At 40.6% G+C, this 24284-nt stretch overlaps 1 protein-coding gene across 1 annotated transcript in view; it reads right to left on the reverse strand.

Annotated features, from left to right (window-relative positions):
• Positions 1 to 24284, reverse strand: part of srbd1 (S1 RNA binding domain 1) — a 53291-nt gene that overhangs the window by 25256 nt on the left and 3751 nt on the right. The window contains 9 exon segments of the mRNA XM_034238039.1: positions 8942 to 9049; positions 9341 to 9431; positions 12996 to 13153; positions 13404 to 13511; positions 14425 to 14528; positions 22866 to 23049; positions 23217 to 23313; positions 23459 to 23597; positions 23750 to 23867. Coding sequence (XP_034093930.1) covers positions 8942 to 9049; positions 9341 to 9431; positions 12996 to 13153; positions 13404 to 13511; positions 14425 to 14528; positions 22866 to 23049; positions 23217 to 23313; positions 23459 to 23597; positions 23750 to 23867 — 1107 coding nt within the window.

Raw genomic sequence — 24284 nt, forward strand, 5'->3', positions numbered from 1 at the left:
CCAGTAATAATGATCTCATCCCACCAGGAGTGATCTGGAGGGCGAGACGGTCAAGGTCTCGCCCTCCAGATCAGAAAGCCTCTCTGTGAGTCGGTGCAGGCGTACACTGTGGCTATTTGAGTCTGTTTCTTGCTTGTATCGCTCTTGGACAACTTCAAGTATGAACCAGTCAAGGAGAGAAGGATGACTACTACTAGAAAGAGAGATGGACAACTACTCTTATTGGCTACTGAGAACAACATCAGACAAAAGTATAGCTTCATGTGGTTATGAAGTGCTATTTGGGGGTGGTGAATGACTGATTTTGAATTTAATTGCTTGTTTTCTACCAATAAATCACGACATATAGCCTATGTTTGTATACATATTAACCTTTTAACAATATTGCAAATCAATGTCAATCTATGTCCTTAGTGTGTATGAATAAGTCATTACAGTTGCATTATCCAAATATATACAGAACTGTCGCAGTAGCATCTTTGTTATCTCAAAGTATCTTCAGAGAGGTAAAGCATAACTAAACAGTTATTTGACAATAGGCCAGTCTTGACCAATCATATCATTCTTAGTTCCTTTGACTAATTGCTTAGGAATGTTTATTGTAATCCACCAACGGCAAACAGGGACAGTGACTTGTTGACCCTGAAGGAGATGTTGCCTGTTCATTAAAAGAGGGTCGGTCATCTCCCTGCCTTCGGGAGAGACAGAGCAAGTGGCCGAGAAATTGGATGTTGTTTTAGGTTTGCCTTTAGCTGTGGTTACCGTGGGTGTGTGTGTGCGCGTGCGTGTGTGTGTGTGTGTGTGTGTGTATATCATCACCAATGCCCAAAGACCTCCCTAACCTAATTCCACATAATGACCTCTGATATCATTAACATCTGCTTGCTGCAGCCAAACACTGTCAACTTGTACAATACAAACTATTCTAATAAGTTGAATTATAATTTGTCAAAGCAAATATAGTTGAGTTAAACAAGCTTAAGTGGCCAACACCAACAAACACCAACCTGATGACAGAAATGTTCATTTATGTTACACAGAAGGTTAGGAGCTTCTTTAATAATTCAACAATGTTCTCTATAATTAGAGGTAGGTAAAGCAAACACTCGACAACACGAGCAGTTAGACAAACAACATACACTAGTTGAGAATGGCTGTCAACACCTTACAATGCACTTTTGAATGGGTGCTCGAGATTATTGTGAATTGAACCCAACCCATTTCAGGGATGTTGTCTGTAGGGTGATTTGGGATCATGGCAGTACATGAATGGGAGCCGAGGACAGGGCATCACTGTTTGCTGCTACTTGGATCTTTTCCAAAATACAGGTTTTAAACCTTGGAAGACAAAATTCACAACTCCACTCAGCCGTCGAGAGTGACTGACAACATGGCACTTTACGTAGCAAAACACTGCAAACCACCCACACACTCTGATATCTGTGCGGCCATTGTTGAGCTTTGATTTAGACTGCATGCTCTACCAGTCAGTGCTAAAGCAAAATGACAGACAAGGTCATGCAGTACTGGCCTATAAAGGAGCCTAAGAAACACACACAAAACAATGGGCTTTCGATGAGCAGACGTTAACAAATACACACATGTCTACATCCAAACACATAAAGGATTGAAGTCACCCATTTTCTCAGCAATGTGGGTTTTGTTCTCTTAACTAATGTCACAAACTGACATCCAGCAGGAGGTCTTCAAATGATTGGGACGCAGCTGTATGGCAGATAACCTGATGTGTGTCCAGTGGGGGCCGTCGCAGACACACAAGCCTTGTCAGCTAAATAATACCTCACGCTGTATAATGTCCTGCAGGAGGCTGCTCATTCATAGAGGCTTTGTTCAAGGTTATTCATGTAAAGGTACTTTTTCATACATCTAATTGGGGGATAATGCGTCAAATCTGGGGATTCATTCCTCACAAATCTCAATGTCAAATCTATGTCTTATGGTTGATTAACTCGTTTTTTCAAAAGACTCGACAGTTGAAAGCTTCAGATTAAGCTTCTTACATTTGAGTTTTATAATTAATTTACAGCAGCTGGAAATGAATGCTGGAAACATAACCAATTCATTCATTAGGTTACTCCATCAACAGAAAGTTGTTAGTCAACAATTGATATTGTAATTTATTTCTAAGTTTCCTCTAGTTTAACCATCCATTGTTAGAATTGGTTCTGTGATCATTACGTTTGGATTTTATATAGTTGGACACATTTTCTGATGCTATAGAGTTAACACTACTGTGACATTTATATCTGACAATGTCTATGTTCTGTTAAAAAGATATTACCATCAGTGAGATATATTGTATTCAAAGCATGGACAGAGATTTGAATAAATGAACACACACTGGCTAGTTTAAACACATTCACACCTATTCTTCCCCCTAAATGCAACTAACACACAAAGGTACACAAATGTGTGCCCTTGCCTGGCTTTCTGCAGAAAAAGCCACACTCCTAAACAAATATGGAAGAGGTGACTCAGTGAGTACGAAGAGTCTACTAAAACAGGACTAAGGCACTAAAAACTGCATACACACAAACGGAAACCACACAAGTAGGGATGTCCCGCAGGCTGCCATTTCTGGCTGTCATTCCAGCTAAGCATCGAGGCAGAAGGACAGAGAGGGAGAGAGGCGGGTGGGGAAGGGTGGTGGGGGGGGGGGGTGACACAATGAAGGCTCACAGGGGAGACAGGAAGCAGATGGTGCAGATGAGGCTGCGGTCTTTAATGAACTACTGCGCTGTCGAGGCGGAGAGGAGAGAGAAAGGAAGAGGGTAGGAGGCAATATACAGCAAAGCCATGAAATACCTCAATACTTCTGACACTAAAAATACTTTCAACTCTCCTGTATTACTAATGTTCAACACTCGTAAAATCCAAACTGTTCTCTAAATAAAGTACATGATGCCTCTTTTCAAGAAAGGATCTTACAACAAAAAAGGAAAAAGTGAAGTTAAGCCAAAGAAGCATGGAGGGAAGGGGAAGATGGAAAGAGTCTGTCACTCGGTAAATACATCGAAGCAGGCAGGACAGTATTCATCTCAGGAATAGTTTGTCTGTGCAGAGTAAGGCCGCTGTGGTCTTCCACCAGCATGACAGAGCCAGCTGCCGGTGCACTGGCTGCCTGAAAGACTTTCTACACCTGTCGATCAAAGCCTGTTTGAGCCTCGCCGGGTATAAGGTCAGACGACATGTTCATACATATAGAAACACAAACAATCTCAACATATAGCAGAAACTGGGTCAATTAATTGTACTGGGGACATTCACAGCAAGCATTAAGGCCCCTTGCTGTTTCTGATGATACTTGGTTGTTCTTCGTCATTGCCATCATCTTTGCTGCTGTGGTAATGAGGTTTCCCTAATGGCAGGCCAGGGTCAGCTGAGGGTCGGCCAGCAGGGGAGTAAGACCCTCAGTAAGACCCTCTTAGTTAGCAACAACCGTCTCTCCTTGAAGCCACTGGTCTATCCCTGCCCTCCAAACATCATCTATCAAGGCAAGTGTTGGTCGAAACTGGAGACAAACATTCACCAAGAGATCTTTAAGCAGTCATAGATACATTCAAATAAATAAAAACCTATTTATTATCGGCAGCTGAATGTGTTCTTCAAATACATTCTTAAGGAACGCACAACACCATTAGCACCTCCAAAGCTGATAATGTATGGAAGATGAATTGCTGTTTACAATTTAAGCCATAAAGGATATTAACCAATACGCAGGCTTTACTGTTTTCACATCCATCACTGCACAATACATCAGGTTATCTTCCATACATGTTCAAATTAAAAGAATCTCTCTGATGTTTTTCTTACTTTCATATTATGTCTGTCCACCAGGAACGCTCATATTTTGCACTCCTTTAATACTTTTTAATCTTCTGATATGTTCTTGAATAACCATCATTAATTCAATTATCGATTGAATAGAATGTACTTTGTATTCAACTAATGAGTCAAATACATGATTTACTTAAAGGGGACCTATCATGCAAAATGCACTTTTGTACGTCTTTTATACATGAATATGTGTCCCCGGTGTGTCAGGGAACTCACCAACTGTCAGAAAACACAACCCTCTCTCTTTTCCTCCATACCCAAATCTCTAAAAACGGGGCTGCAACGGAGCTGATCCAGATTTGAAATTCTTCTGACGTCAGAAATAGGGAGCTCCGCCTATATGGGCAACTCTCCACCTATCAGGGGAATGGGGGGTTGGGCCACGGCCGCTCGAAAGCGCTGGAGACGCTGTAGTACATATGCCAGGCCTGTAGGTGGTGCTGTAGTCTGTCACAAAAGCAGCGAAGAAGACTTCTCACAGAATCAGGCATGAAAACGGGTCAGGGGTGAAAAAGGTGAGAAGGATATTATCCCTCTAGGGCAGTGCTTCTCAAAGTGTGGTCCGCGGACCACTGGTGGTCCGTGAGCGCCCCCTAGTGGTCCGTGAGTATATTGGTAACATTTCACATTTTAAATAAATACATTTAAGTTTTCCGCACTCTCGCGGAAATATCTCCGCAATGGAACGAGGTTAAGTTTCACTTTCTATTGCATGATAAAGCCCAGGGCAACCCCTTCGTCACACATGTCGCCACTTGTTTGTACCATGTTCAGGCGATTTATAATCTGTTCTAGAAAAACAATGTGTTTTGGGATATTTGTGGAGTTAGGTGGTCCGCGAGTGTTTTTTTATTGGTTAAGTGGTCCTTGGTATGAAAAAGTTTGAGAAACACTGTTCTAGGGGGGTCCGGGGGCATGCTCCCCCGGAAGAAAATGTTGAATATTCCATATTTTAAAGCATCAATCTGATGCATTTTGAGATGCATTTTTTTGCCAACCTGGGGAGAGCTGGAGAAACTTAACTTCAACCATGAGTCAAAAATATTATGGCCTCCTTACTAAGTATTATCAGGGATGCAAACTCATCAGGTATGGAATAGGTGACAAGGACCCGAGCCCCCGACCCCACGGAATATCGGCTTTAAAATGAGGAATAACAGGATTTTAGCAGTCAGAACAACTAAAGCAGTAGTGTTAATAATAACAGAAACGCTAAAGAGTCACATCTAATAGAAATATATAAAAGCATTTATTTTAATTGTGTAGCAGTCAGTTTATAATTTTGGCAGCACTGTTGAGCATTTTGAAAATCTATTATCATGCCTCTGTGCAAGGCTTAGTCTTTCTATCTTTATGGCATCTGGTGTAAAGTAACTAAATTCATAAACTCAAGTACTATACTGGGTTACAATTTTGAGATACTTGTACTTTATTTAAGTATTTCAATGTTTTGCTACTTTGTTCTTCTTCTCCTCTACAGTTCAGAGGTACATGGTGTACTTTGACTCCACTACATGTATTAATACCTTTAGTTACTTTACAGATGTGGATGAATGATGTGAAATCTAATCAAGTGTTGAATCAGACTTTAGTTCCACCTGGAGTAAATCCACCAGCTACCCTGCAAAGTCATTCAAACTAGCTGCACCTTTACCAGCTTTGAGAACACTTTCATGATCAATCATTATAAAACATATCATATATATTATTCTGAAATGGACCAATCTGCACAACGACTACTTTTACTGTCGCTACTTTCACTATATTTTGATGAGAATACTTTTCTACTTTTACTTGAGGAACATTTTGAATGCAGTACTTTTACTAACAGAGTATTCCTACACTCTGGTACTTCTACTTTTACTCAAGTACAAGACCTGAGTACTACTACTTTTACTCAAGTACAAGATCTGAGTATTTCTGCTTTTAATCAAGTACAAGATCTGAGTACTTCTACTTTTACTCAAGTACAAGATCTGAGTACTTCTACTTTTACTCAAGTACAAGATCTGAGTACTTCTACTTTTACTCAAGTACAAGATCTGAGTATTTCTGCTTTTAATCAAGTACATGATCTGAGTACTTCTACTTTTACTCTAGTACAAGATCTGAGTGCTTCTACTTTTACTCAAGTACAAGATCTATACTTATACCACCTCCGTTTATAGCCTATGAAAAAAAAACTATTTGAAAACGAAGGCTAAAGCTAACGTTAGCAGATAGTGACAATGTATGCTAGCTAGCCAGCTCAACGATAATATTGCGACAGAAAAACTTTTCAGTTTACATCACGCTCTGCAGCTCCGACAGGGAGCTCTGCTCTGAACACCTGAGGCCCGTTCTAACAGCTGTTCACCAGCGGTCCAGTCTGTACCACAGTGACTCCGGACCGCACAGTTAATATTAACGAACGCACCCGTAGGTAATGTGGCTGCTGAAGCTAGACCATCATCGCGGAGCAGCAGAGCCGACAGGCAGGAAGACTCGAGCACACAGCTCGCGCTGCATTATAATATATTTTAAAAAAACACCATGCGTGTCATGATGGCACATAACAGCTCACGGCAGCAGATTACTCCGGGTCCCAGACCCCCCCATACCCCAAAAATATTTTTATTGCAGATCTACATGAATCACACAAACGACCTATTTTGGATTCAAAACGGCGAATTTCGCCGAAAGGTGAGTGATTTTCATGCGCAAAAACAGGGCTGGAAAAGAGCAAATAGAGCGAAATGAGGCATGGCTAAAATGCATGATCTGTTTGGTATTTTGAAAAAAAAACTTCACAGACATGTTTTATATAGGTATGACACTACAATATATTATTCAAATATAGCATGATAGGTCCACTTTAAAGTATTTATGCTGCACACAGCACCTCCATGATAAAACTGTCCTTTTTATATTTTATAAATGAGTAATAAATTATACTTATGGTTATTAATGTAAGCAACAGAAGATTGAGAAAAGTGCTTAAAATGTACAACTCCTATGTGTTTAAAAAAAAGTTGTATTTAAGGTAAAAATAAAACAGATATAAAAAGGATTGGTCTTATAGTATGAAGATGTTTGTCGGGAGAACCCCAACTGAGATGTAAGCATTTGGACTTTGCAGGGTGCTTTAAAATTACATTTATTAGATCAAACTTTTCTGAAGAGGGCAGACGATGGAAAGAAAGGAAGGAGAGAGAAAACAGAGAAACGGAGTGAAGACAGGAATTATGAGAATGTGACAAAGGATCGATAGAGAAGAAACCAGAGCACTCTGTGTGTACATTACTTTAACATCTATGTTTCTGAGCCGACATCACACACGGTCCAAAGAAACTAAAGTGAGGCATGAGACCAGATGACTGCAGGGCGATTTCATCTGGATAACAACAACCATACTTCTATGGCTAACGTCAAAATAACATCTCTCTGCTCTTCTAAAGTTCATGCTCTTACAAAATCCTTTATTCCACAAACCCTATTAAGGCGAAGGTAGACCATTAACACATGTGATATATGCTGCAAAAATATAGTTCATCATATCAGGTGATATAGGACATTCAGTCAGCACCACATCAAACACAAGTCCAACATTCCATCTCTTTGTGGAAAGCACAAATGCCATTAGCTCCAGTGAAAAAGTGAACATTATATCAAGATGTAAAATGTTACTTCTCTGGAGGTGCTCAGAAGAAAAAATAATGTCTGTCATGAAAATAATCAAGGGAAGGTTAAATGAATAAACGCCCCACTTTGACCGTTTATGTTCCTGCAAATAGACAGAAAATGGAACTTGTGGTCCAAAGCTATGACCTCTGAAGTGTGCATGTGTGTATGAACTCAAAGATACTGTCAAACCTCTCTTATGCACACAGCTCACAATCATTCTAGGCTGAGGTCCCAAAGCTAACTTCAAGTCAACAAACACACATGGAACTAAGCAGAAAGAGAAGAGAGGCCAGCGGTTATTATGCTTGGACCGAAGTCCTGTTCTGTTGTACTCTGAAGTGTCGACTGGGCCTGGTTACAGACACAAGGTGGACCACAAAACGTCTCTTTAATTGGACTGAAGTGAAACGTAGTCCAGATGGCTTTAATAGACAGTAATGGCTTGAGGGACACATTGTGATTTTGTCTGTGTGCAGCTCTCTCATACCCACACTTCTTTCCTTTACTCTCTCACACTGCTAGTTTCCATTATTCAACCGCTATGGTCTCTCATCACTATTCAATCAGTGAATTTCTATATTGTGACTGTCTCAACCTCACTTACACCCATCTTTTCATACCTCTCTCACACTTGGCAGCCTGAACTTTGGCATTAAGGCTTTACAAACTACCCTCAGGAATATTTCAAGGATCATTTATTATAAAAGATGTTGTTATTTGAACGTCTTTTAAAATGTTTGACAAGTTAGGAAAGAGAAAGAAATATTGAGAAAATGTGCATTTCCCCATAACGATGTTGTTTAACAACCGGCGTAAACGGACCTTTGCGCGCTATCAAGCAGTGAGCGTGCGATGTCCTGTTCAGATCAGAATCAGAAACAGGTTTATTGCCAGGTAGGTTCGCACATACTAGGAATTTGACTTGATGCAGACATAAAATATAAAAAAACAAGAAATCTAATATAAAACAAAAAATATTTGACACCGTAATAAAATACAGTTAAATAGCAATACAAATTAAATAAAGCAGTAATTTACATGGAAACAGAATTGTATTAAACGAATTTTAGAATATAAACTATTAAATATGAATAGATGACGTCAAACCCAACGGGATGCCATAAATAAACGACACAGAATCACACTACACACCTACGCAATGATTACATTCAGGCACACTGTAGAATACAACCTCTTTGGACCATTTATATACTTATTGAAAACAAGCTACAAAATGTAATACCTTGGAAAATGCCGTTTAATACTTTTTAATAGCCTTCATTTTCACTAAATTGATTTATCAACTTTTAATACTTTTTAACACCCCGCGGACACCCTGGATATTGCATATCATGCCCACTTGTTTTATTCAGGGTAACTGCGGCAGGTTTATAATCGTGCTCTGGATGAAGGACCTTACCAGTAAGACACGTCCAGGGGGTGAAAGCAGCGCCTAGAGATGAGGTCAGCGAAGATGGACTCAGTCTCACGACACGCTGTCCCGTTGCCAATGACAACATTAGTACAGCTAGTACAGACAAGAGGAAAAGGACAATGAGGATTAGGACACCAAAAGTAAACAGATTCTAAAATAAGGTTCATTTCAAAATGATCTTTCCTTGTTTAGAATATCAGGTTATTCATCAGGAAACAGTCAGGATGATTTTGAGTTATTTCTACTGCTACATAAATGGAATGGAAATGTTACAACATTCCTATAACAGGAATGTTATAGCAATATAACATTAAACAACACAACACAAACTCAGCTAAGACAGTATGTTTGTAACAGTCACCACTAAAACACAAGCAGCAGTACCTGTATGTCATCATTAGGTGGTGCAGTTTGTCCACTTCTCTTTGCTGGCCTGAATTATGCAGGTAGACAACATCAGTATGGATAATCTGACCTGAGAGCAGGGAGATGAAGGCAAACAGGGAAAGAGAAAATTCAATGTTGATGATAAATGCATATTATGACTAGAGGGGGCTACCACTGGCTCAGATAATGAAAAACAACTAAATAAGTTACCATAGCTATGCGGATGACACCCAAATGTATGTAACCATTTCACCAGGAGACTATTCTCCAGTTAAAGCACTGAGTAAGTGCATTGAACAAATCAATGACTGGATGTGTCAGAACTTTCTCCAATTAAACAAAGATAAAACTGAGGTAATGGTTTTTGGAGCCAAGGCAGAACGTATAAAAGTTAGCGCTGAGCTTCAGTCTGCAATGTTCAAAACAACAGATAAAGCCAGAAATCTAGGTGTAGTCATGGACTCTGACCTGAGTTTCAACAGTCACATTAAAACAGTTACTAAATCAGCCTACTATCACCTAAAGAATATATCTAGGATTAAAAGACTAATGTCACAGCAGGATTTGGAAAAACTTGTCCATTCTTTTATCTTCAGTAGACTCGACTACTGCAATGGTGTCTTCACAGGTCTCACTAAAAAATCTATTAGGAAGCTGCAGCTAATTCAGAACGCCGCTGCTCGAGTCCTCACTAACAGAAAGTGGATCACATCACTCCTGTTCTGAAGTCTTTACACTGGCTTCCTGTGTGTCAAAGAATAGATTTCAAAATACTGCTGCTGGTTTATAAAGCACTGAATGGTTTAGGCCCAAAATACATTTCTGACCTCCTGCTAAATTATGAACCATCCAGATCTCTCAGGTCTTCAGGGACTGGTCAGCTTTCTGTCCCCAGAGTCAGAACTAAACATGGAGAAGCAGCGTTCAGTTATTATGCTCCAAATATCTGGAACAAACTCCCAGAAACCTGCAGGTCCGCTGCAACTCTGACTACTTTTAAATCCAGGCTGAAGACTTTTCTTTTTGCCGCTGCTTTTAATTGAACTATTCATATCTTAGACTGCACTGTAACTTTTATCCATGTACTTTTTTCTTTTAATGTTTCTTTTATTATCTTTGCTTTTTAATGACTGTTTTTAAATGCTATTTTCTTAATGTCTTTCATTTTTGTAAAGCACTTTGAATTGCCTTGTGTTGAAAAGTGCTATATAAATAAACGTGCCTTGCCTTAAAGTAATAACTTGTATATTATAAGAGAATGTCTCCCCACTGTATGCTTTCAAACAAAGCAGCATTATCCTAACCAAATCAAATATGTTATGAACACAACATCTCAGAGTAGAAGTGTAGCTCTGAATAGAAGTCATGTGAGCACTCCTGTGGTTCCTATACCTGTGTCTGTCTGTTGTAAGTGTCAAGATTCAAAAACTTTAATGTCCCTGTGGGGCAATTTGTCAGCGTGACTTGTAGCCACATAATCAGTCACCCAGAGGGAGGGACCTACCCTAGCGCAGTGTGAGGCCACACCCACTGAGACACACTGTATATTAAAGCAGAACCACAAAAACAGACGTAGACATACGCACGCTAACACAAAGTCCACCCACCAGGGTCATGCCAACTGGCATCTAGTCTCTAGCGTGCACATGCACACTCACACTGTTAGCCATGAATGTACGATGGCAGTTTAGTTTGCATATAGTGATAGAGTAGATCAGGGCTTCTCAAACTCCGGACCAAGGTCCGGATCCGGACCGAACTGTAAATCAATCCGGACCGAACCCTGTGTCCTATTATAAAAAATAAAAAATAAAAATTATAAAACAAAAAAAAATTATTCAAAAAAGACAATTCTGATTCTGATGTAAATTAAAGTGGACCTATTATGCTATATTGGAAAAAATATATTGTAGGGTCTTAACTATACAAAACATGTCTGTGAAGAAACACCGGATGTTGGGTCCTTAGCTTGAAAAAAAAGAAAAGAGGAGGCGGGGCTAATGCCTGATCAGAATTCTACCAGAGATAAAGTTAAATTCTGTTGTGATAAAATGCCATCCTGTTCTAAACCACATCATGGATTATTTCTTAAACAGTATGGAGCTCAAATGCTTTTTCTCTTGCGGGTTTATCACAGGGTGAGTTCCTTTTTGATTTCCTGCTTTTTAAACACATGGGCTCTCCAGTACAGGTTACTGAGTGTTAGCGAGGCTGGCTAATGTAAACAAAGACGAGATTACGTCCAAAACACGTCAGGCATTGTTTCTGATAGCAACTTTCTGTGGGTCCGCTGCCGATTTGACGTCAGATCGGCAGCAAATCTCTATCTGCTCGTTGTATCCCTGTTTTTAAAAGATTTGGGTACGGAGGAAAAGAGAGAGGGTTTTATTTTCTGACGCTGCGTGAGTTCCCCATCACACCGGGGACACATACTTATGTATAAAAGACATCACAAAGTGCATTTTGCATGATAGCTCCCCTTTAATGTATATTTTCTTGTGTCTGACGCGTTCTGAGAATGAACGTGCATATATATTTACTTGTGTGCGCGAGCGTGACATGCATTTAAGTTAACCGCAAGTTTACCTTGACTTTCTAATGCTTCTCATGCCATTTTTGCCGAGGTTCAAGGGATTGGCTACAGACAAACAGTGCCATTTCTCCCACTAGTTCAAGCCATCACACTCTATGTATGTATTGAATGTGTATGTGTATACAGGGGCGCCGTTTACCGACAGGCAAGTGCTTGGTCCAGAAGGGGGCCCCCAAATAAAGTAGATTAATCCAATCCAATCCAACTTTATTTATATAGCACTTTAAAACCTCCTGACCAAAGTGCTGTACAGAGAGATACATACAATATAAAACCACACAGCTCAGCTCACAAAACATAACATAAATAAATAAATTTAAAATAAAAGATACAAACACAAAACAAACCAGAATAAACGTAAACATTTAAAAAAAAAAAAAAAGATTAAGAGGGTCCACAGCAACGACAACATGAAAGACCCTTTAATTTACTGCAACGACATGTCGGGAAACCCCCTTAAGGGGGTCCCATGCATAGCACGCCGAAACTGCTTCTTAATTTCCTTTTACTTTACTGGCATTGATCCGGACCATTGACCTTGTATAAAATTCACAAGTGGACCTTTAACAAAAAAGTTTGAGTACTCCTAGAGTAGATCATCCTTGAATATGTGACTACAATTACAGAAATATACTGTTGGTGTAAAACGATAGCAGTGTGTGTGTGATTGAATGCATCAACAACCAATGTATGAATGGAAGAGAACACTAATTAGGAGAAAGTAGTAGAGCTTAATTTGTGTTAGTGGAACATATCTCAAGCCCATGATCTCATTGAGCTGCACTTTATATAACTCTTTCACCCCAGATCAAACCAGAGGCACAGGATACACCTGTGTTTGCTGTCGACCACAATGGATCAACATGAATCATCCAATCTGACAGCCTCTCAGACACAGCTGCCATCCCAGGATGTTATGCCCTGTGATGCCCACAGCTTTATAAAAACAGTGTAATAAAGACGATGGTCATGGGAGATAGGTATGTTGTTATGAGAAAGAGAGATCAAACTGCTTTGGAGGCAAAAGTAGGTAGTAATATATATTTAGTGGTCACTTACCCGTGGGGGAGAGAACTGCCAGCTTACAGCCATGTCTAAAGCCAGGGTCCACCCCCAAGATGACACAGCCGCGGACTGGACCCACCAACAGGCAGCGCCGGAGGTTACTCACAAACATGGCGATCGACTCCTTCTCTGCTGCACTTGACAGCTTAGTCCTAAAGAGAGGCGAAGCAGGAAAGACAGAGAGGGATGGGGATAGGGGTAAACATTGGCCGAGGAGCCGAAGAAAATATGTTTTGCAAAAGAGGTGAAAAAAGAAAGATTGTTTTGAGAGAGAAAGAAGACAAATATAGAAAAAGTCAAAGTAAGGATGGGGTTGGGGAGACAGACAGGGGACACAGTTATCAAAAAATAAAAAACCCTCTAAAAAGCATAAACACACATTAAAAGTAACACTTCAAATACCTGTAATTTCTAGTTAGGAAGGGCAGAATAAGCCTTTTGTAAGAGTCATCAATCGCACTCCTGACGATCGCCCAATGCTCTTCTCTAGCAAACGTTTTCGGTTTCCACCTGCAATAAATCAGTGGAACAAACGGTTTTTTAAGAGTTAATAAATGCAATATAAATAAGTCATTGTGACATCCTCTAATCTGTAAATCAACTACCTCCCTCTCAGGGTTAAAATATGTTTCCAAATCCCATAAGTAAGATCCCATAGGAGTCCGGCAGTGGCTCAGTCAGTAGGGACTGTGAGCCGTAGGGTCGCCGGTTCAAGTCCCCGACCAGACCTAAATATGGAGAGAGTTCACCTCCTGCCCTGCCGTAGTGCCCTTGAGCAAGGCACCGTACACCCCCCTTCCCCCCTCACTCCCCGGGCGCTGTGCAATAGCTGCCCACTGCTCCTAGTACTAGACTCCTGGTGATGGGTTAAATGCAGAGTCCAAATGTCACTGTGTGCGCTGTTTGCTCTGCATGTGTGACCATTAAAGAGGGTTTCATCCTTCCCAATTCTATTCTATAACCAACACATATAAAATAGATTGTATTATATTTTCAAGCAAGGATTTAAGTTTTAGTGTTAAATGTACAGACCATTCATATCACAGCCTGATTAAATAGTAAGTGTGATTTCTATTTCATTATTCAACCTCTATCTGTACAAAATAAGTTCACTGAGGACCCGTATGTCAGCATAGCCCTGCTTAAATGTTTCACTTATTTCATGTAGTCACAATGAGCAGTAGTGTAGTTACCAGTGCAAAAATGCTAAAATCGAGAAAATGTAAACTAAATGATCAAGCATTACACTCACTATTTCGCTGAGGTACTCAATTGTATCTAAAAACATATAAGTTAGCAGCCTTCATAGATGTCTGGTTGGAGGTAGTTTCATCTTCAGTATTTCTACAGCATTTCAGCATATTGTGTGTGCATGTGTGTAAGTGCATGCTTGTCAGAGTGTTGTGCCGTTTGTGTTTCTGACCTGTTGTCGATGCACCACCTCGTGAAATCATTCTTCACCCTGTCGGGAATGTTCACCTTCACTGTCAAAATCTTCAGACTCTCCCCTCGGTTAATAGCCAGGGTCTGTACACATTCAAAACACACACAAAACATACAGACATATTAACCCTGTTTAAGGCAATACTATAAACAGTTTAAATGAATGTATGTTCATGAACACAGAGAGGAAATATGCTCTAAAAAGCTCCACAACTTACACACTAAAAACATTTTGAAAAGCCACCTCCACAGTGAGTGGATGACTGTAGGTTCATTTTTAAATAAATGTGCATTTGAACTCAGATAAGTTAAGCTCCTGTTATTGTACTCATTTTCAGTGAATGCTGCATTTGAGTTACTAAATATAAGTAACATTTAAAGGAACATATCATTTCACACAGCCAAAATCATAAAAAATGTAAAGGTGTAGATTTGGAATCACCTTAGGACTTTTGGGGGGAAAGGGAAGAAAATGTCTTGAATTGGGTTACTTTATAAATATTGTATATGTATTTAAAAATGTATCTTCACAAAAACATCCACTAAAATCAACACAAGAAAGCAAAACCGTAACTCTTCACAGACACGCGTGTACAAGTGACGAGCCTGGCAGTGTATCCTGTGGCGGTGGCCTGTTGTGTTGTGTGCTGCTCCCCCCTCGGAGGAACTGTTACATGCTGTTAAGCAAACTGTAGTAAGTGTCTGACCTTTTCAGCGGGGAACCTTTAGCCCGCCACCGAACAGGGCCAAGAAACAAGACGTCAATCTGGAAACCAAGCGGAAGAAGCAAGCTGACAAATGCCACCACTACGCCACCATCAGCGCTGAGACCGCAAGGCCTACCCCCCCCACCCACAGCCACACACGTGGTGCCACAACCATTACCACTCAGCAGCACCCTCGGATGTGTATGAAAATACAAATCTAAAAACACAGCTAATGGCATGGCAGAGAATTAATGCAGCGAGTTTGCTTGAATTATGATGAAAGTTAGATTTCTCTTCTGGTGTTTCTCCCCTGGGCTGCCGCACGAACTGTGATGACATTTCTCAAACAATCTTCATCAAAGCTCTGAAGTTTAACATGTTTCCGGAAGGAAGCAAAACACTTCTTTCTGAGTGATGAATGCAGAACAGCCTTGGTAAATATGTGTTCTCAGGGTTTGAAGTTTGATCATTTTGTATAATGAAGAACCACATACAGCCTTTACATGACATGTCATACATTACAGGCTGATTTCTACATAAATTACACCTTGATGCGTGACATCTGCTTGTTGAATGTGGGGAAGAATACATGTTCCAAAGCACAGTTTGAGTTAGGGCTGTGCAATTAATCGTATTTTAATAAAAAATAAAACGATTTTTTTTTTTTTTTTTTTATTATTTAATCTTTTTATTTAATTTTTAATTTGTATTGGTTTTTCAGTTGAATTAAAGTTCAGGGTAATCAACTGTTAAAAACATATTGTTCCATATTATTTTTTTCAATAAATGGATGTTTTCAAAGTAAATGGATAATCGTTTTTAATAATCGTGATATCAATTATTGACCAAAATAATCGTGATTATGATTTTTGCCATAATCGCACAGCCCTAGTTTGAGTATCATTAACTTAAAACAAGGACATTATTGATAAACCAAACTTTGGCGCATTCAGAAAAAATGATGGAGGAACAATGACCGAGTCTTTTACCAAAACTGATCTATTTTTGGTAACCAGACTTAAGGTAAGCACTGGGAGACAACAGAAGCCATACAGACAAACATGACTGTCTATACACAATGCTTTGACGCATTGATAAAAGACCATTTAAGTTTTCTTTGTCCTTATAATTATGCAAGCTCTATGCATCAGATGTTTAACATGTGCCAAAGCCCCTGGTGTCCATGTGTTGCCTGCATGCATTAACATAAATTATCAGGCAACACATTGCTGTAAATCTACTAAATCAAATGTATGCTTCCTAGATTCCTATTATTTAACTAATACAAACTAAAACATTGTTCTCTATTGCCTTGTTCTCAAACCCTGACTGCCTCCAAAAGTTGAGTTTAATGTGTGTCCTTGCTGTGCTTTTCCTTGGCCTCAGTCCCCGCTGATGATGAATAACCGAGTCTCTCTGTTCATCTCTCGCTTTCTGCCTGGGTCGGGTCACTGGTGGGAGACAGAGGGTGATCTGAGAGGAAGGGTGATGTGAGACAGAGTGAGAAGCATGTGTTTGTGTGTTAGACGGGCCACGAGTGACATGTGGCCGAGTGCTGGCCAAACCCTGACGAGAGCAGACAGAGCGTCTTTCCTCAGTCCCGCCACCGGCCCCCCGAGGGAGGGCAGTCAGCCAACGTCCTCTCTATCTGTCTCCTGCTCTCTCTCAACATTTCTTAGAGGACTACGATCATCATCAACACATCCAACCATCCGACATATCAAGGATAAAGAAAAAAACAGATACACAGACTCACAGCACACTTTCTGACCTGGCTGACACTCATGGGGCACACTGTATAATAACAGTCTAACAGAGCTGTCAGCAGACGGCCTTTTATTCCATAAAAACATGTCATTCTTAAATGTACTAGTGCTAGGGTTAAAAACAAAAGGCAAGATAAGCATATAATGTTCCTGATAAACAATGATAGTACAACTAGTGGAGCATATGGAATGTAAGCTACTTTTATTGAATGTTATCCTTTAGACGTTAGTATGTCAATATTGACTTTCTAAACATAAATGAAGATACGTCTACATGAGGGATCATGGCCCAGCATGATACACTGGTCTTTTACACAAACACACAGGCTGCTCAGGGAGAACTCTGCCCTCCTTTACACTCCCTTTTTCTATCCAAAAACAAACACAACACAGCAGGGAGTCTGACGGTCGAACATGGAACAACACAGTTCAGCTCAGAATGAGGAGAGGAAGGACAAGCATCTCAATAACCAAGTACTGTCCGTAAGTTTCAAATGTGACCTTTCCAATGTGTTAAAGGGGACATATCATGCAAAATCCACTTTTTCATGTCTCTTCTACATGTGTCCCCTCTGTGTAAAGAGGTTCTGAAAGTTTCAGGAAAAAAGATTCTCTCTCTTTTTGTCCTGATCCATTTATATAAAAACCTGTCTGAAAATGAGCTGATCAGATTTTGGCCACTTTATGATGTCATAACGATGTTTTGGCTTGTGTGACAATTAGCCAATCACCAACCAAGGTAACCACCACCCACCTTATCACCTGAATCTCCTCCTAGAGCACCATTGTGTTCTTTTTAACCACATATCTCTCATACCTCATTCACACCAACGCAACTCCGGTTCAAGCTCCGTGCTAGAGCTTTTCAGGTTCAGAACCAGTTCTTCGGTTTAGCTCTTTTCACACCGCCCAGAGTCCGACTGGTAATGCGTCGTTGCGTCATCGGTTGCGTCATGACGTAACCGTTTGCGTGCCTGCTTCATAAAGCCAAACCGCCCGGATGAAATCAGTTGCATTTATTTCTTATGGCTCTATCTGCAGCTTTTCCGGAGTCATTTCTGTGGTTTAGTTATATTCTTATAAAAAAGTGTACTCGTGTCAATAAAGGTTTTTTTAAAACACAACTGCTTCCGAGGTCGGTCTTATTTCTTAAGGTGGACTGAACCATGAGTGTGGAGTAACGTTGTATCTTTCATTTAAATGAACTGTAACCTTCACCCAGGTATGTAACAGCTGTTCTCAAATGAACACGTGAAGTAAAGTTTAATATTTATAGTTTTATAGATTTATAATGAGTTATAATGAGAGGTGATCAACGTGAATGCTCAGGTTCCACCTTAACACGTAGACACGTTGCTTCACCATGAGCAGAAACCTTTATACCAGGGCTATTCAATTACACATTCAGTTGGGCCAGATTTTATAACTACAAAATTCAGCTGGGCCAGACATTCAGCGGCCTGTCAAAAGCGGGTAATGACACATTTTAAACCAACACATATTACTGCGATGAAAAACATTCCATTTGTATTCATTGTTCATCTAACAAAGGTACGTCAAAAAGTGCATAAAAACACAACAAATTTGCATTAATGTAACAGAATCTGAGGCATCTCAAAGTGCATTCGGGAAAAAAAAAGTGCACAGTTGTAGCATTACATTTGTTTGCTTTAGAAGTCAAATATTCAGGTTATGTTTTTTTGAACCAGGCACATCACAAAGTGCATTTAACTGAATACAATAATAGAAGTCTTAATAAATGTCCTCACATACAAAATAAAATTGGATACATACATGCACATCAAAAAGTGCATTAACAAACAGTTAAAGAGCTCCAATGTAACACAAAGAGGTAGTACTCTAGCAATAGGCCTACTATTTTTTCACTTTTCAAGTAATAACAAAAAAATCATACGTTTTGGTCACATTTGACCCAGACACATTACAAAGTGCATTTAAATGAATACAAAAAGAACTGTCAAACCCTTCAGTGCACAAACCCTAACACGGGATAAGGGTAACTAACATATGAATGAATACTACACGTCTACTATAGTAAACTAGGTGCTTACTATCACCTCATTTGTGATTTGTCATCGCTGACTTTCTCAATGGGAGAAGTGACATTTTTTGTTTTGAACAAGAGCAGTGATTTTTGGCTCATAGGATGTCAATGCAATCCAAGACTGCTGTCAGTCAACGACTCACGAGTGGTACTTTTTATTGAGTTCATGTGTGAAAAGCTTGATTCACATGTGTATGTTGATCCAAACATACTGAGCACACAGATCGCTACTTTCTGAACGTTAGGGAACTGCTGTTTTTTTACATCACTCCAAAACTTCGCTGGCCGCCCGTTAGTGCGCTGCTCTTGTGCCATGGTTACGGATGAATGCATGTCAATAAGTTCCAGTGTAAATTTCCCCTCGTCGATGCAGGGGACCACTTCCTTTGCTCTGGTTGATACGTCCCCCTCTATTGCAACAGTGAAGCGGTCTCTGGCAAAGCCCATCACCTCTGTGGGCAGAGCAAGTCCATCCAATCAACCGGCAAAGTTTCAACCTCGCAATGAAATCTGTCATCACATCCGTGATTTGTGCCGGGGATGTGATGTGTTTGCGGAGCGTCGGAAAATGCAGCATCCGACCCGTACTCAAGTCGGTCCAGCTTGACTTGACGCGCATCTGCTCCACAAGATCAATGACCGTTTTGTCTCTGTTTACGCTTCAGAGTTGAGAGAGACATGTTTTAGAGTTGCTATCATAGGACCACCGTTACTAGCACCACTAGATGTACTTTCAAAAAACGTGTTGCATTGTGGTTTGGTGGTTTCTATGCAAAGCGGAGTGTTGCGTTCATGGTCTGTACTAGTGTAGGAATTTGGCCACGGTAGGCTGGGCCACTCGGGAGTTGGTTGTGGGCCGCATCTGGCCCGCGGGCCGCCATTTGAATATGCCTGCTTTATACAGTCTATGGCTGAAACTCTGAAACTCTTGTTAAGTTTCTCCATCGTTGTACAAACTGGATAAAACGCGGGCTTTTTGTTGTTGTTCAGGAGTTGATCCCGCCCCTGCCCCTGCCCCTGCCCCTGCCCCTGCCCCTGCCCCTGCCCCTGCCCCTGCCCCTGCCCCTGCCCCTGCCCCTGCCCCTGCCCCTGCCCCTGCCCCTGCCCCTGCCCCTGCCTCGACGTAAGCGTGACGTATGTGGTGCTTTTGCTCTGGCCGGACAATTTTTTGGTGCTTGAAACGAACCGGATTCCGGAGCTAAGAGGCTGCTCCGCTGCGGTGTGAACAGGAAAACCCGGTGCTTTTCAAGCTCCAGCTCTGAACCGGCCCTGAAACACCGTTGGTGTGAATGAGGTATCAGAGGGGCGTGGGGAGGGGCTCCTTATTTTCCTCTAAAGTAACAGACAAAGAATCAGCACTTTGGAAACAGGGCTGAAACAGAGGGGATTATGGGATGCTGCAATGATCTGTTTGGTGTTTGGAGCCAAACACTTCAGAGACATGTTTTGTATATATCTGAGACCTGTAATATATTGAGGAAAAACAGTATAATAGGTGACCTTTAATATCTGTTTCAGTATCTCAGTTTTAAAAATGTATATTACTAAGTACAAAAAAGAAAGCAGACCAATGTGTACTCTTTTGTTAACCTCCACAGCATTAAGACCGATACAGACATTGACACATTCTTTAACATGTTTTTCTCCACCTGTCCATCAAAAATAAGTGTTAAATTGATTAAACATTTCCATTTATCTAAGCTCCTCTGCAGGCGAGCCCCACTCTAAAGCGCTAAACTACCATTTGATCACAACGCAAATCGAATTAAAAATAGCCCACTCATTCAGCAAATCCACCCTGGCATAATCGAGAGCGTCCCGGCTGCTAATAGCTATGAGGTGAATGTGGACCCTCTGAAGAAGAAGACTTCAAATCAAATCTGATGGAATTCAATCTGAGCTAAGCATCTCGACTAGATCTGTCAAATGGATTTAAGTCTTGCTGTATACCAGAGATTGGTAAAGACTCATTTAGATAAATGTATGAAATAGTTAGATTATTATACTAAAGTCATACATCTGTGGTATTATTAGATTTCATGACTCTAAAAATGATGTTTTAGGAGTTCAATCATTTATCTAATCTGACAGTAAATTACTCGATTTAAACTTTATTGGCTACTATTTTTACTAATACATTAAAAAATATATTTTGTAAGCAAAAATGCCAAACATTTGCTTATTCCTTATAAACTGTGAGACTTTGTTTCATTTTTAGTTTTCAAATATAAGTTGGACAAAACAAGAAAATTGGCAAATGTATTGAGAATAAAAAAATTAAGGAAATAAAAAACAATAAAAGCTGCCTCCTTCTTTACACCCAGAATGCATATAAGGCAGACAATAAGTACCTGAAGTTAAATGACTCTCTTTTTAGGATTACCAATGTCTCAATACAACATATTTGTCTTTGTAAGACTTATCATAAATCATTTACAAGTTACAATACCACAATTTAGAATTAATTTAGTTTATCATTCCAAGATTTTTTTGACATAAGATATATGAAATATGAATTCTTATCTAACCTTTTTTTTCAGCCACTACAGGCTACAGGTCATATCTGACGGGGGGACTTTGCATGTTCACTGGACCAACTCTAAATGTTTGCTTTTTGCCCCCTTCACAAATGCCTCGTGCTTTCTCGTTAACAAACCACCAGTAGTGAGGCTTAATAAAATGTGCTAAAGCGAACGGGCAAGTGTGTGCTCACACACATGCCTCCTGTCAAAACACATCTCCCACCTGCCCCCCCTATATGACAGCTTGACGGCTAGAAAAGGTTCATTTTAGCCGGAATCCGACAGCTAGCAGGTCACAGCAGCCTGTGGATTAACGCTCCATGACAAAGTCATGAATTAAAGGTCTCTCATAAACCGAGCAGGAGAGGGGAAGAGGGGAGGTGTGGAGTGGATTGGAGGGCTGAGGTTTAGTCAGAGAGAAGGGAGGGAGGGAGGTCAGAGCCAAGCAGAGATAAGTGACGGACGCACCTCAACGTCACTCATCTGTTCAGCCTCTCCCTCCCGTTGCCACCCTCTCTCCCCATCCCTCCGTCCGCCTTTAGGCCCAGCAGCAGTAGCTGTCACTACAGAAGAGCGCCTGTCAATCAAAGCCTCCTAATCCAATGGCATGTCGGCAGGGGACATGTCACATATGTTAAGAGGAGAGAATGAGGGGACTTGCAGGGTGTGCTTGTTTGTGAGCAAGTGTGTGTGCTTGCATGTATGTTTATGTGTTTGTATGACTGTAGGGCAGAAAGGGGTTGCCAGAGAGTGTGATGTGGCAGAGAGGCAGCGGCTGATGGAAGCTGTGGTGACACATGAGGCCCGGGACCAACTCTGAGTAACACACTAGTCACTAGAGGGACGGGGGGGTGTAGAGGAGGCAGAGCAGGGCACAGGAGGGGGAAATATGGAGGCACAGACAAGGCTAACTGTGACTGACATGGCTAGCATTCAAAAGCAGCACAGATGAAGCAGACAGAAATGACACAAACACAAACAGATGGTGCGCATTTGTTTGTATATGTGTGTGTGTGTGCAGATGAAGACACTAAGTATAGTCCAGCATACACAAATAATTTGTATATTGCTAAAATAATCATCATACAATAAATGTTTCTTAAGGCTGTGTAGTACTTTTATGTGTGTTATACCATAATGCTGTTGCTTTGTTCTTGAAGGTGTTTTAGGTGTTTAACTTTAAGTTTCTATATGTAACATTTTCCAAAGGGTAGGGAGAAACTTTTCCGACAAGAACACCAGTGCTAACCATTTAGCTAGATAATAATATCCCAACTGCTCTAGTGAATTTCAACGACGAAGAGTACCAGAAAACAGGGAAGGAGGGAAAAAGGGAACCATAAACAGGTCTGTGTTTCTACCTGATGGGGCTGGATGCGTTGGATGTTGGAGGTGAAGTCAACGTATAGGTGGAACTTGTCAATGTCCATTTTTTTGTTTTGCTTGGCCCCTGGTTTTGTGTGGTCTTGGACAGACTTTAGCTCCTTCTCCTTAAGTGCAGACTTGGACACAGACGACTGGATGGTCACAAAGCTGTTCTCACACCTGTCACAGCAAGAGGTAAACACAGAGAGGGAGAGAAAGTAGAGGAGGGCACTGGATTATTATCAATGTGGCAGGTTCAATACACTACCAATGTCAAAATAACACAGACAACTATGGAAATGAAACATCACTGTAGAAATGGTGTGTGCATGTAGGTAGGTTCTCACAATGTTTTCACATAGGCGAGTGTCTCAGGGTCTTTGGCGATCAAATCTGCTAAGATATGCTCCACACCTGTAGACACTTCTTCCACCGATGACAGACCTGACACACAAACAAAAACAGTACACTAAAGAGCAAATGTAAGACACCCGAGGTCCATGGGGTTATTGTCCAAGATGTATGTTAAATGTAAGTGCTATGTTGAATTAATCACATCAAAATGCACCACTTTGTGTGTATGCCTTACCTTCAGTACCAGGTTTTACCCATGTCCTTAAATCCAGAGTGTGTGGTGTGTTCATGAGTAAAGAGGCGGCATCCTCAAGACCGAGGGCTTTGGCCCGGCGAGCCTTCGTCAGCTTACTGCCTTTCTTATAGGGAGAATACTACAGACACAAACAGAACCAGTGAACTGAGATGAGTGGTAAAGAGAAGCGTATAATCAGGTTTCCAAAAATAAGAATGGAAATAAGAATTGGATCTCCAAATAACATTTCAAAGGACACATATTGTTTTGGAATAATAATGTGATTCTGACCACATGATCCAGTTGATCAGCTGATCGGCAGCTCCTCAGGTTTTGTTCCAGCTCCACTGTTAAAACCCCGTCTTTCTTCAGGGTCTGAATCACAGACTGGGTCTTCTTGGAAAGGGTGCTGAACATAAACATAAAGAAAAGAAAGATGATATACAGTGCAAAATAATAACACAGTAACACACATGACAGTGATACACAAGTTTGATACTGTCTATGATGAATTGGAAATGGGGGACCCTGATGTAAACAAGACGAAAGTCTTTCTCTGGTCTGCATCCCCTTAACAATTGTATGTTTTGAGCTGTACTGTACCCAATATACAAGCTGTTAATGAACTTTTCAATCAATCAATCAAACCCAAAGCTTGAGCAATAGCACCATCTAGTGGCCAAATTCAAATCTGCTGTCCGGAAATGAATTAAATCCTCAGCTCATATGAGAAGACATCTCATGGTAACAGCTGTATGAAACTCTGTACTTAAATTGCTTCTACATACCAATAATGAGTGTTTGTCAGATAATGAGGTGCATTCAT

The sequence above is a fragment of the Gymnodraco acuticeps genome, unplaced genomic scaffold, assembly GCF_902827175.1.
Source record: "Gymnodraco acuticeps unplaced genomic scaffold, fGymAcu1.1, whole genome shotgun sequence".
Classification (NCBI taxonomy): Eukaryota; Metazoa; Chordata; class Actinopteri; order Perciformes; family Bathydraconidae; genus Gymnodraco; species Gymnodraco acuticeps.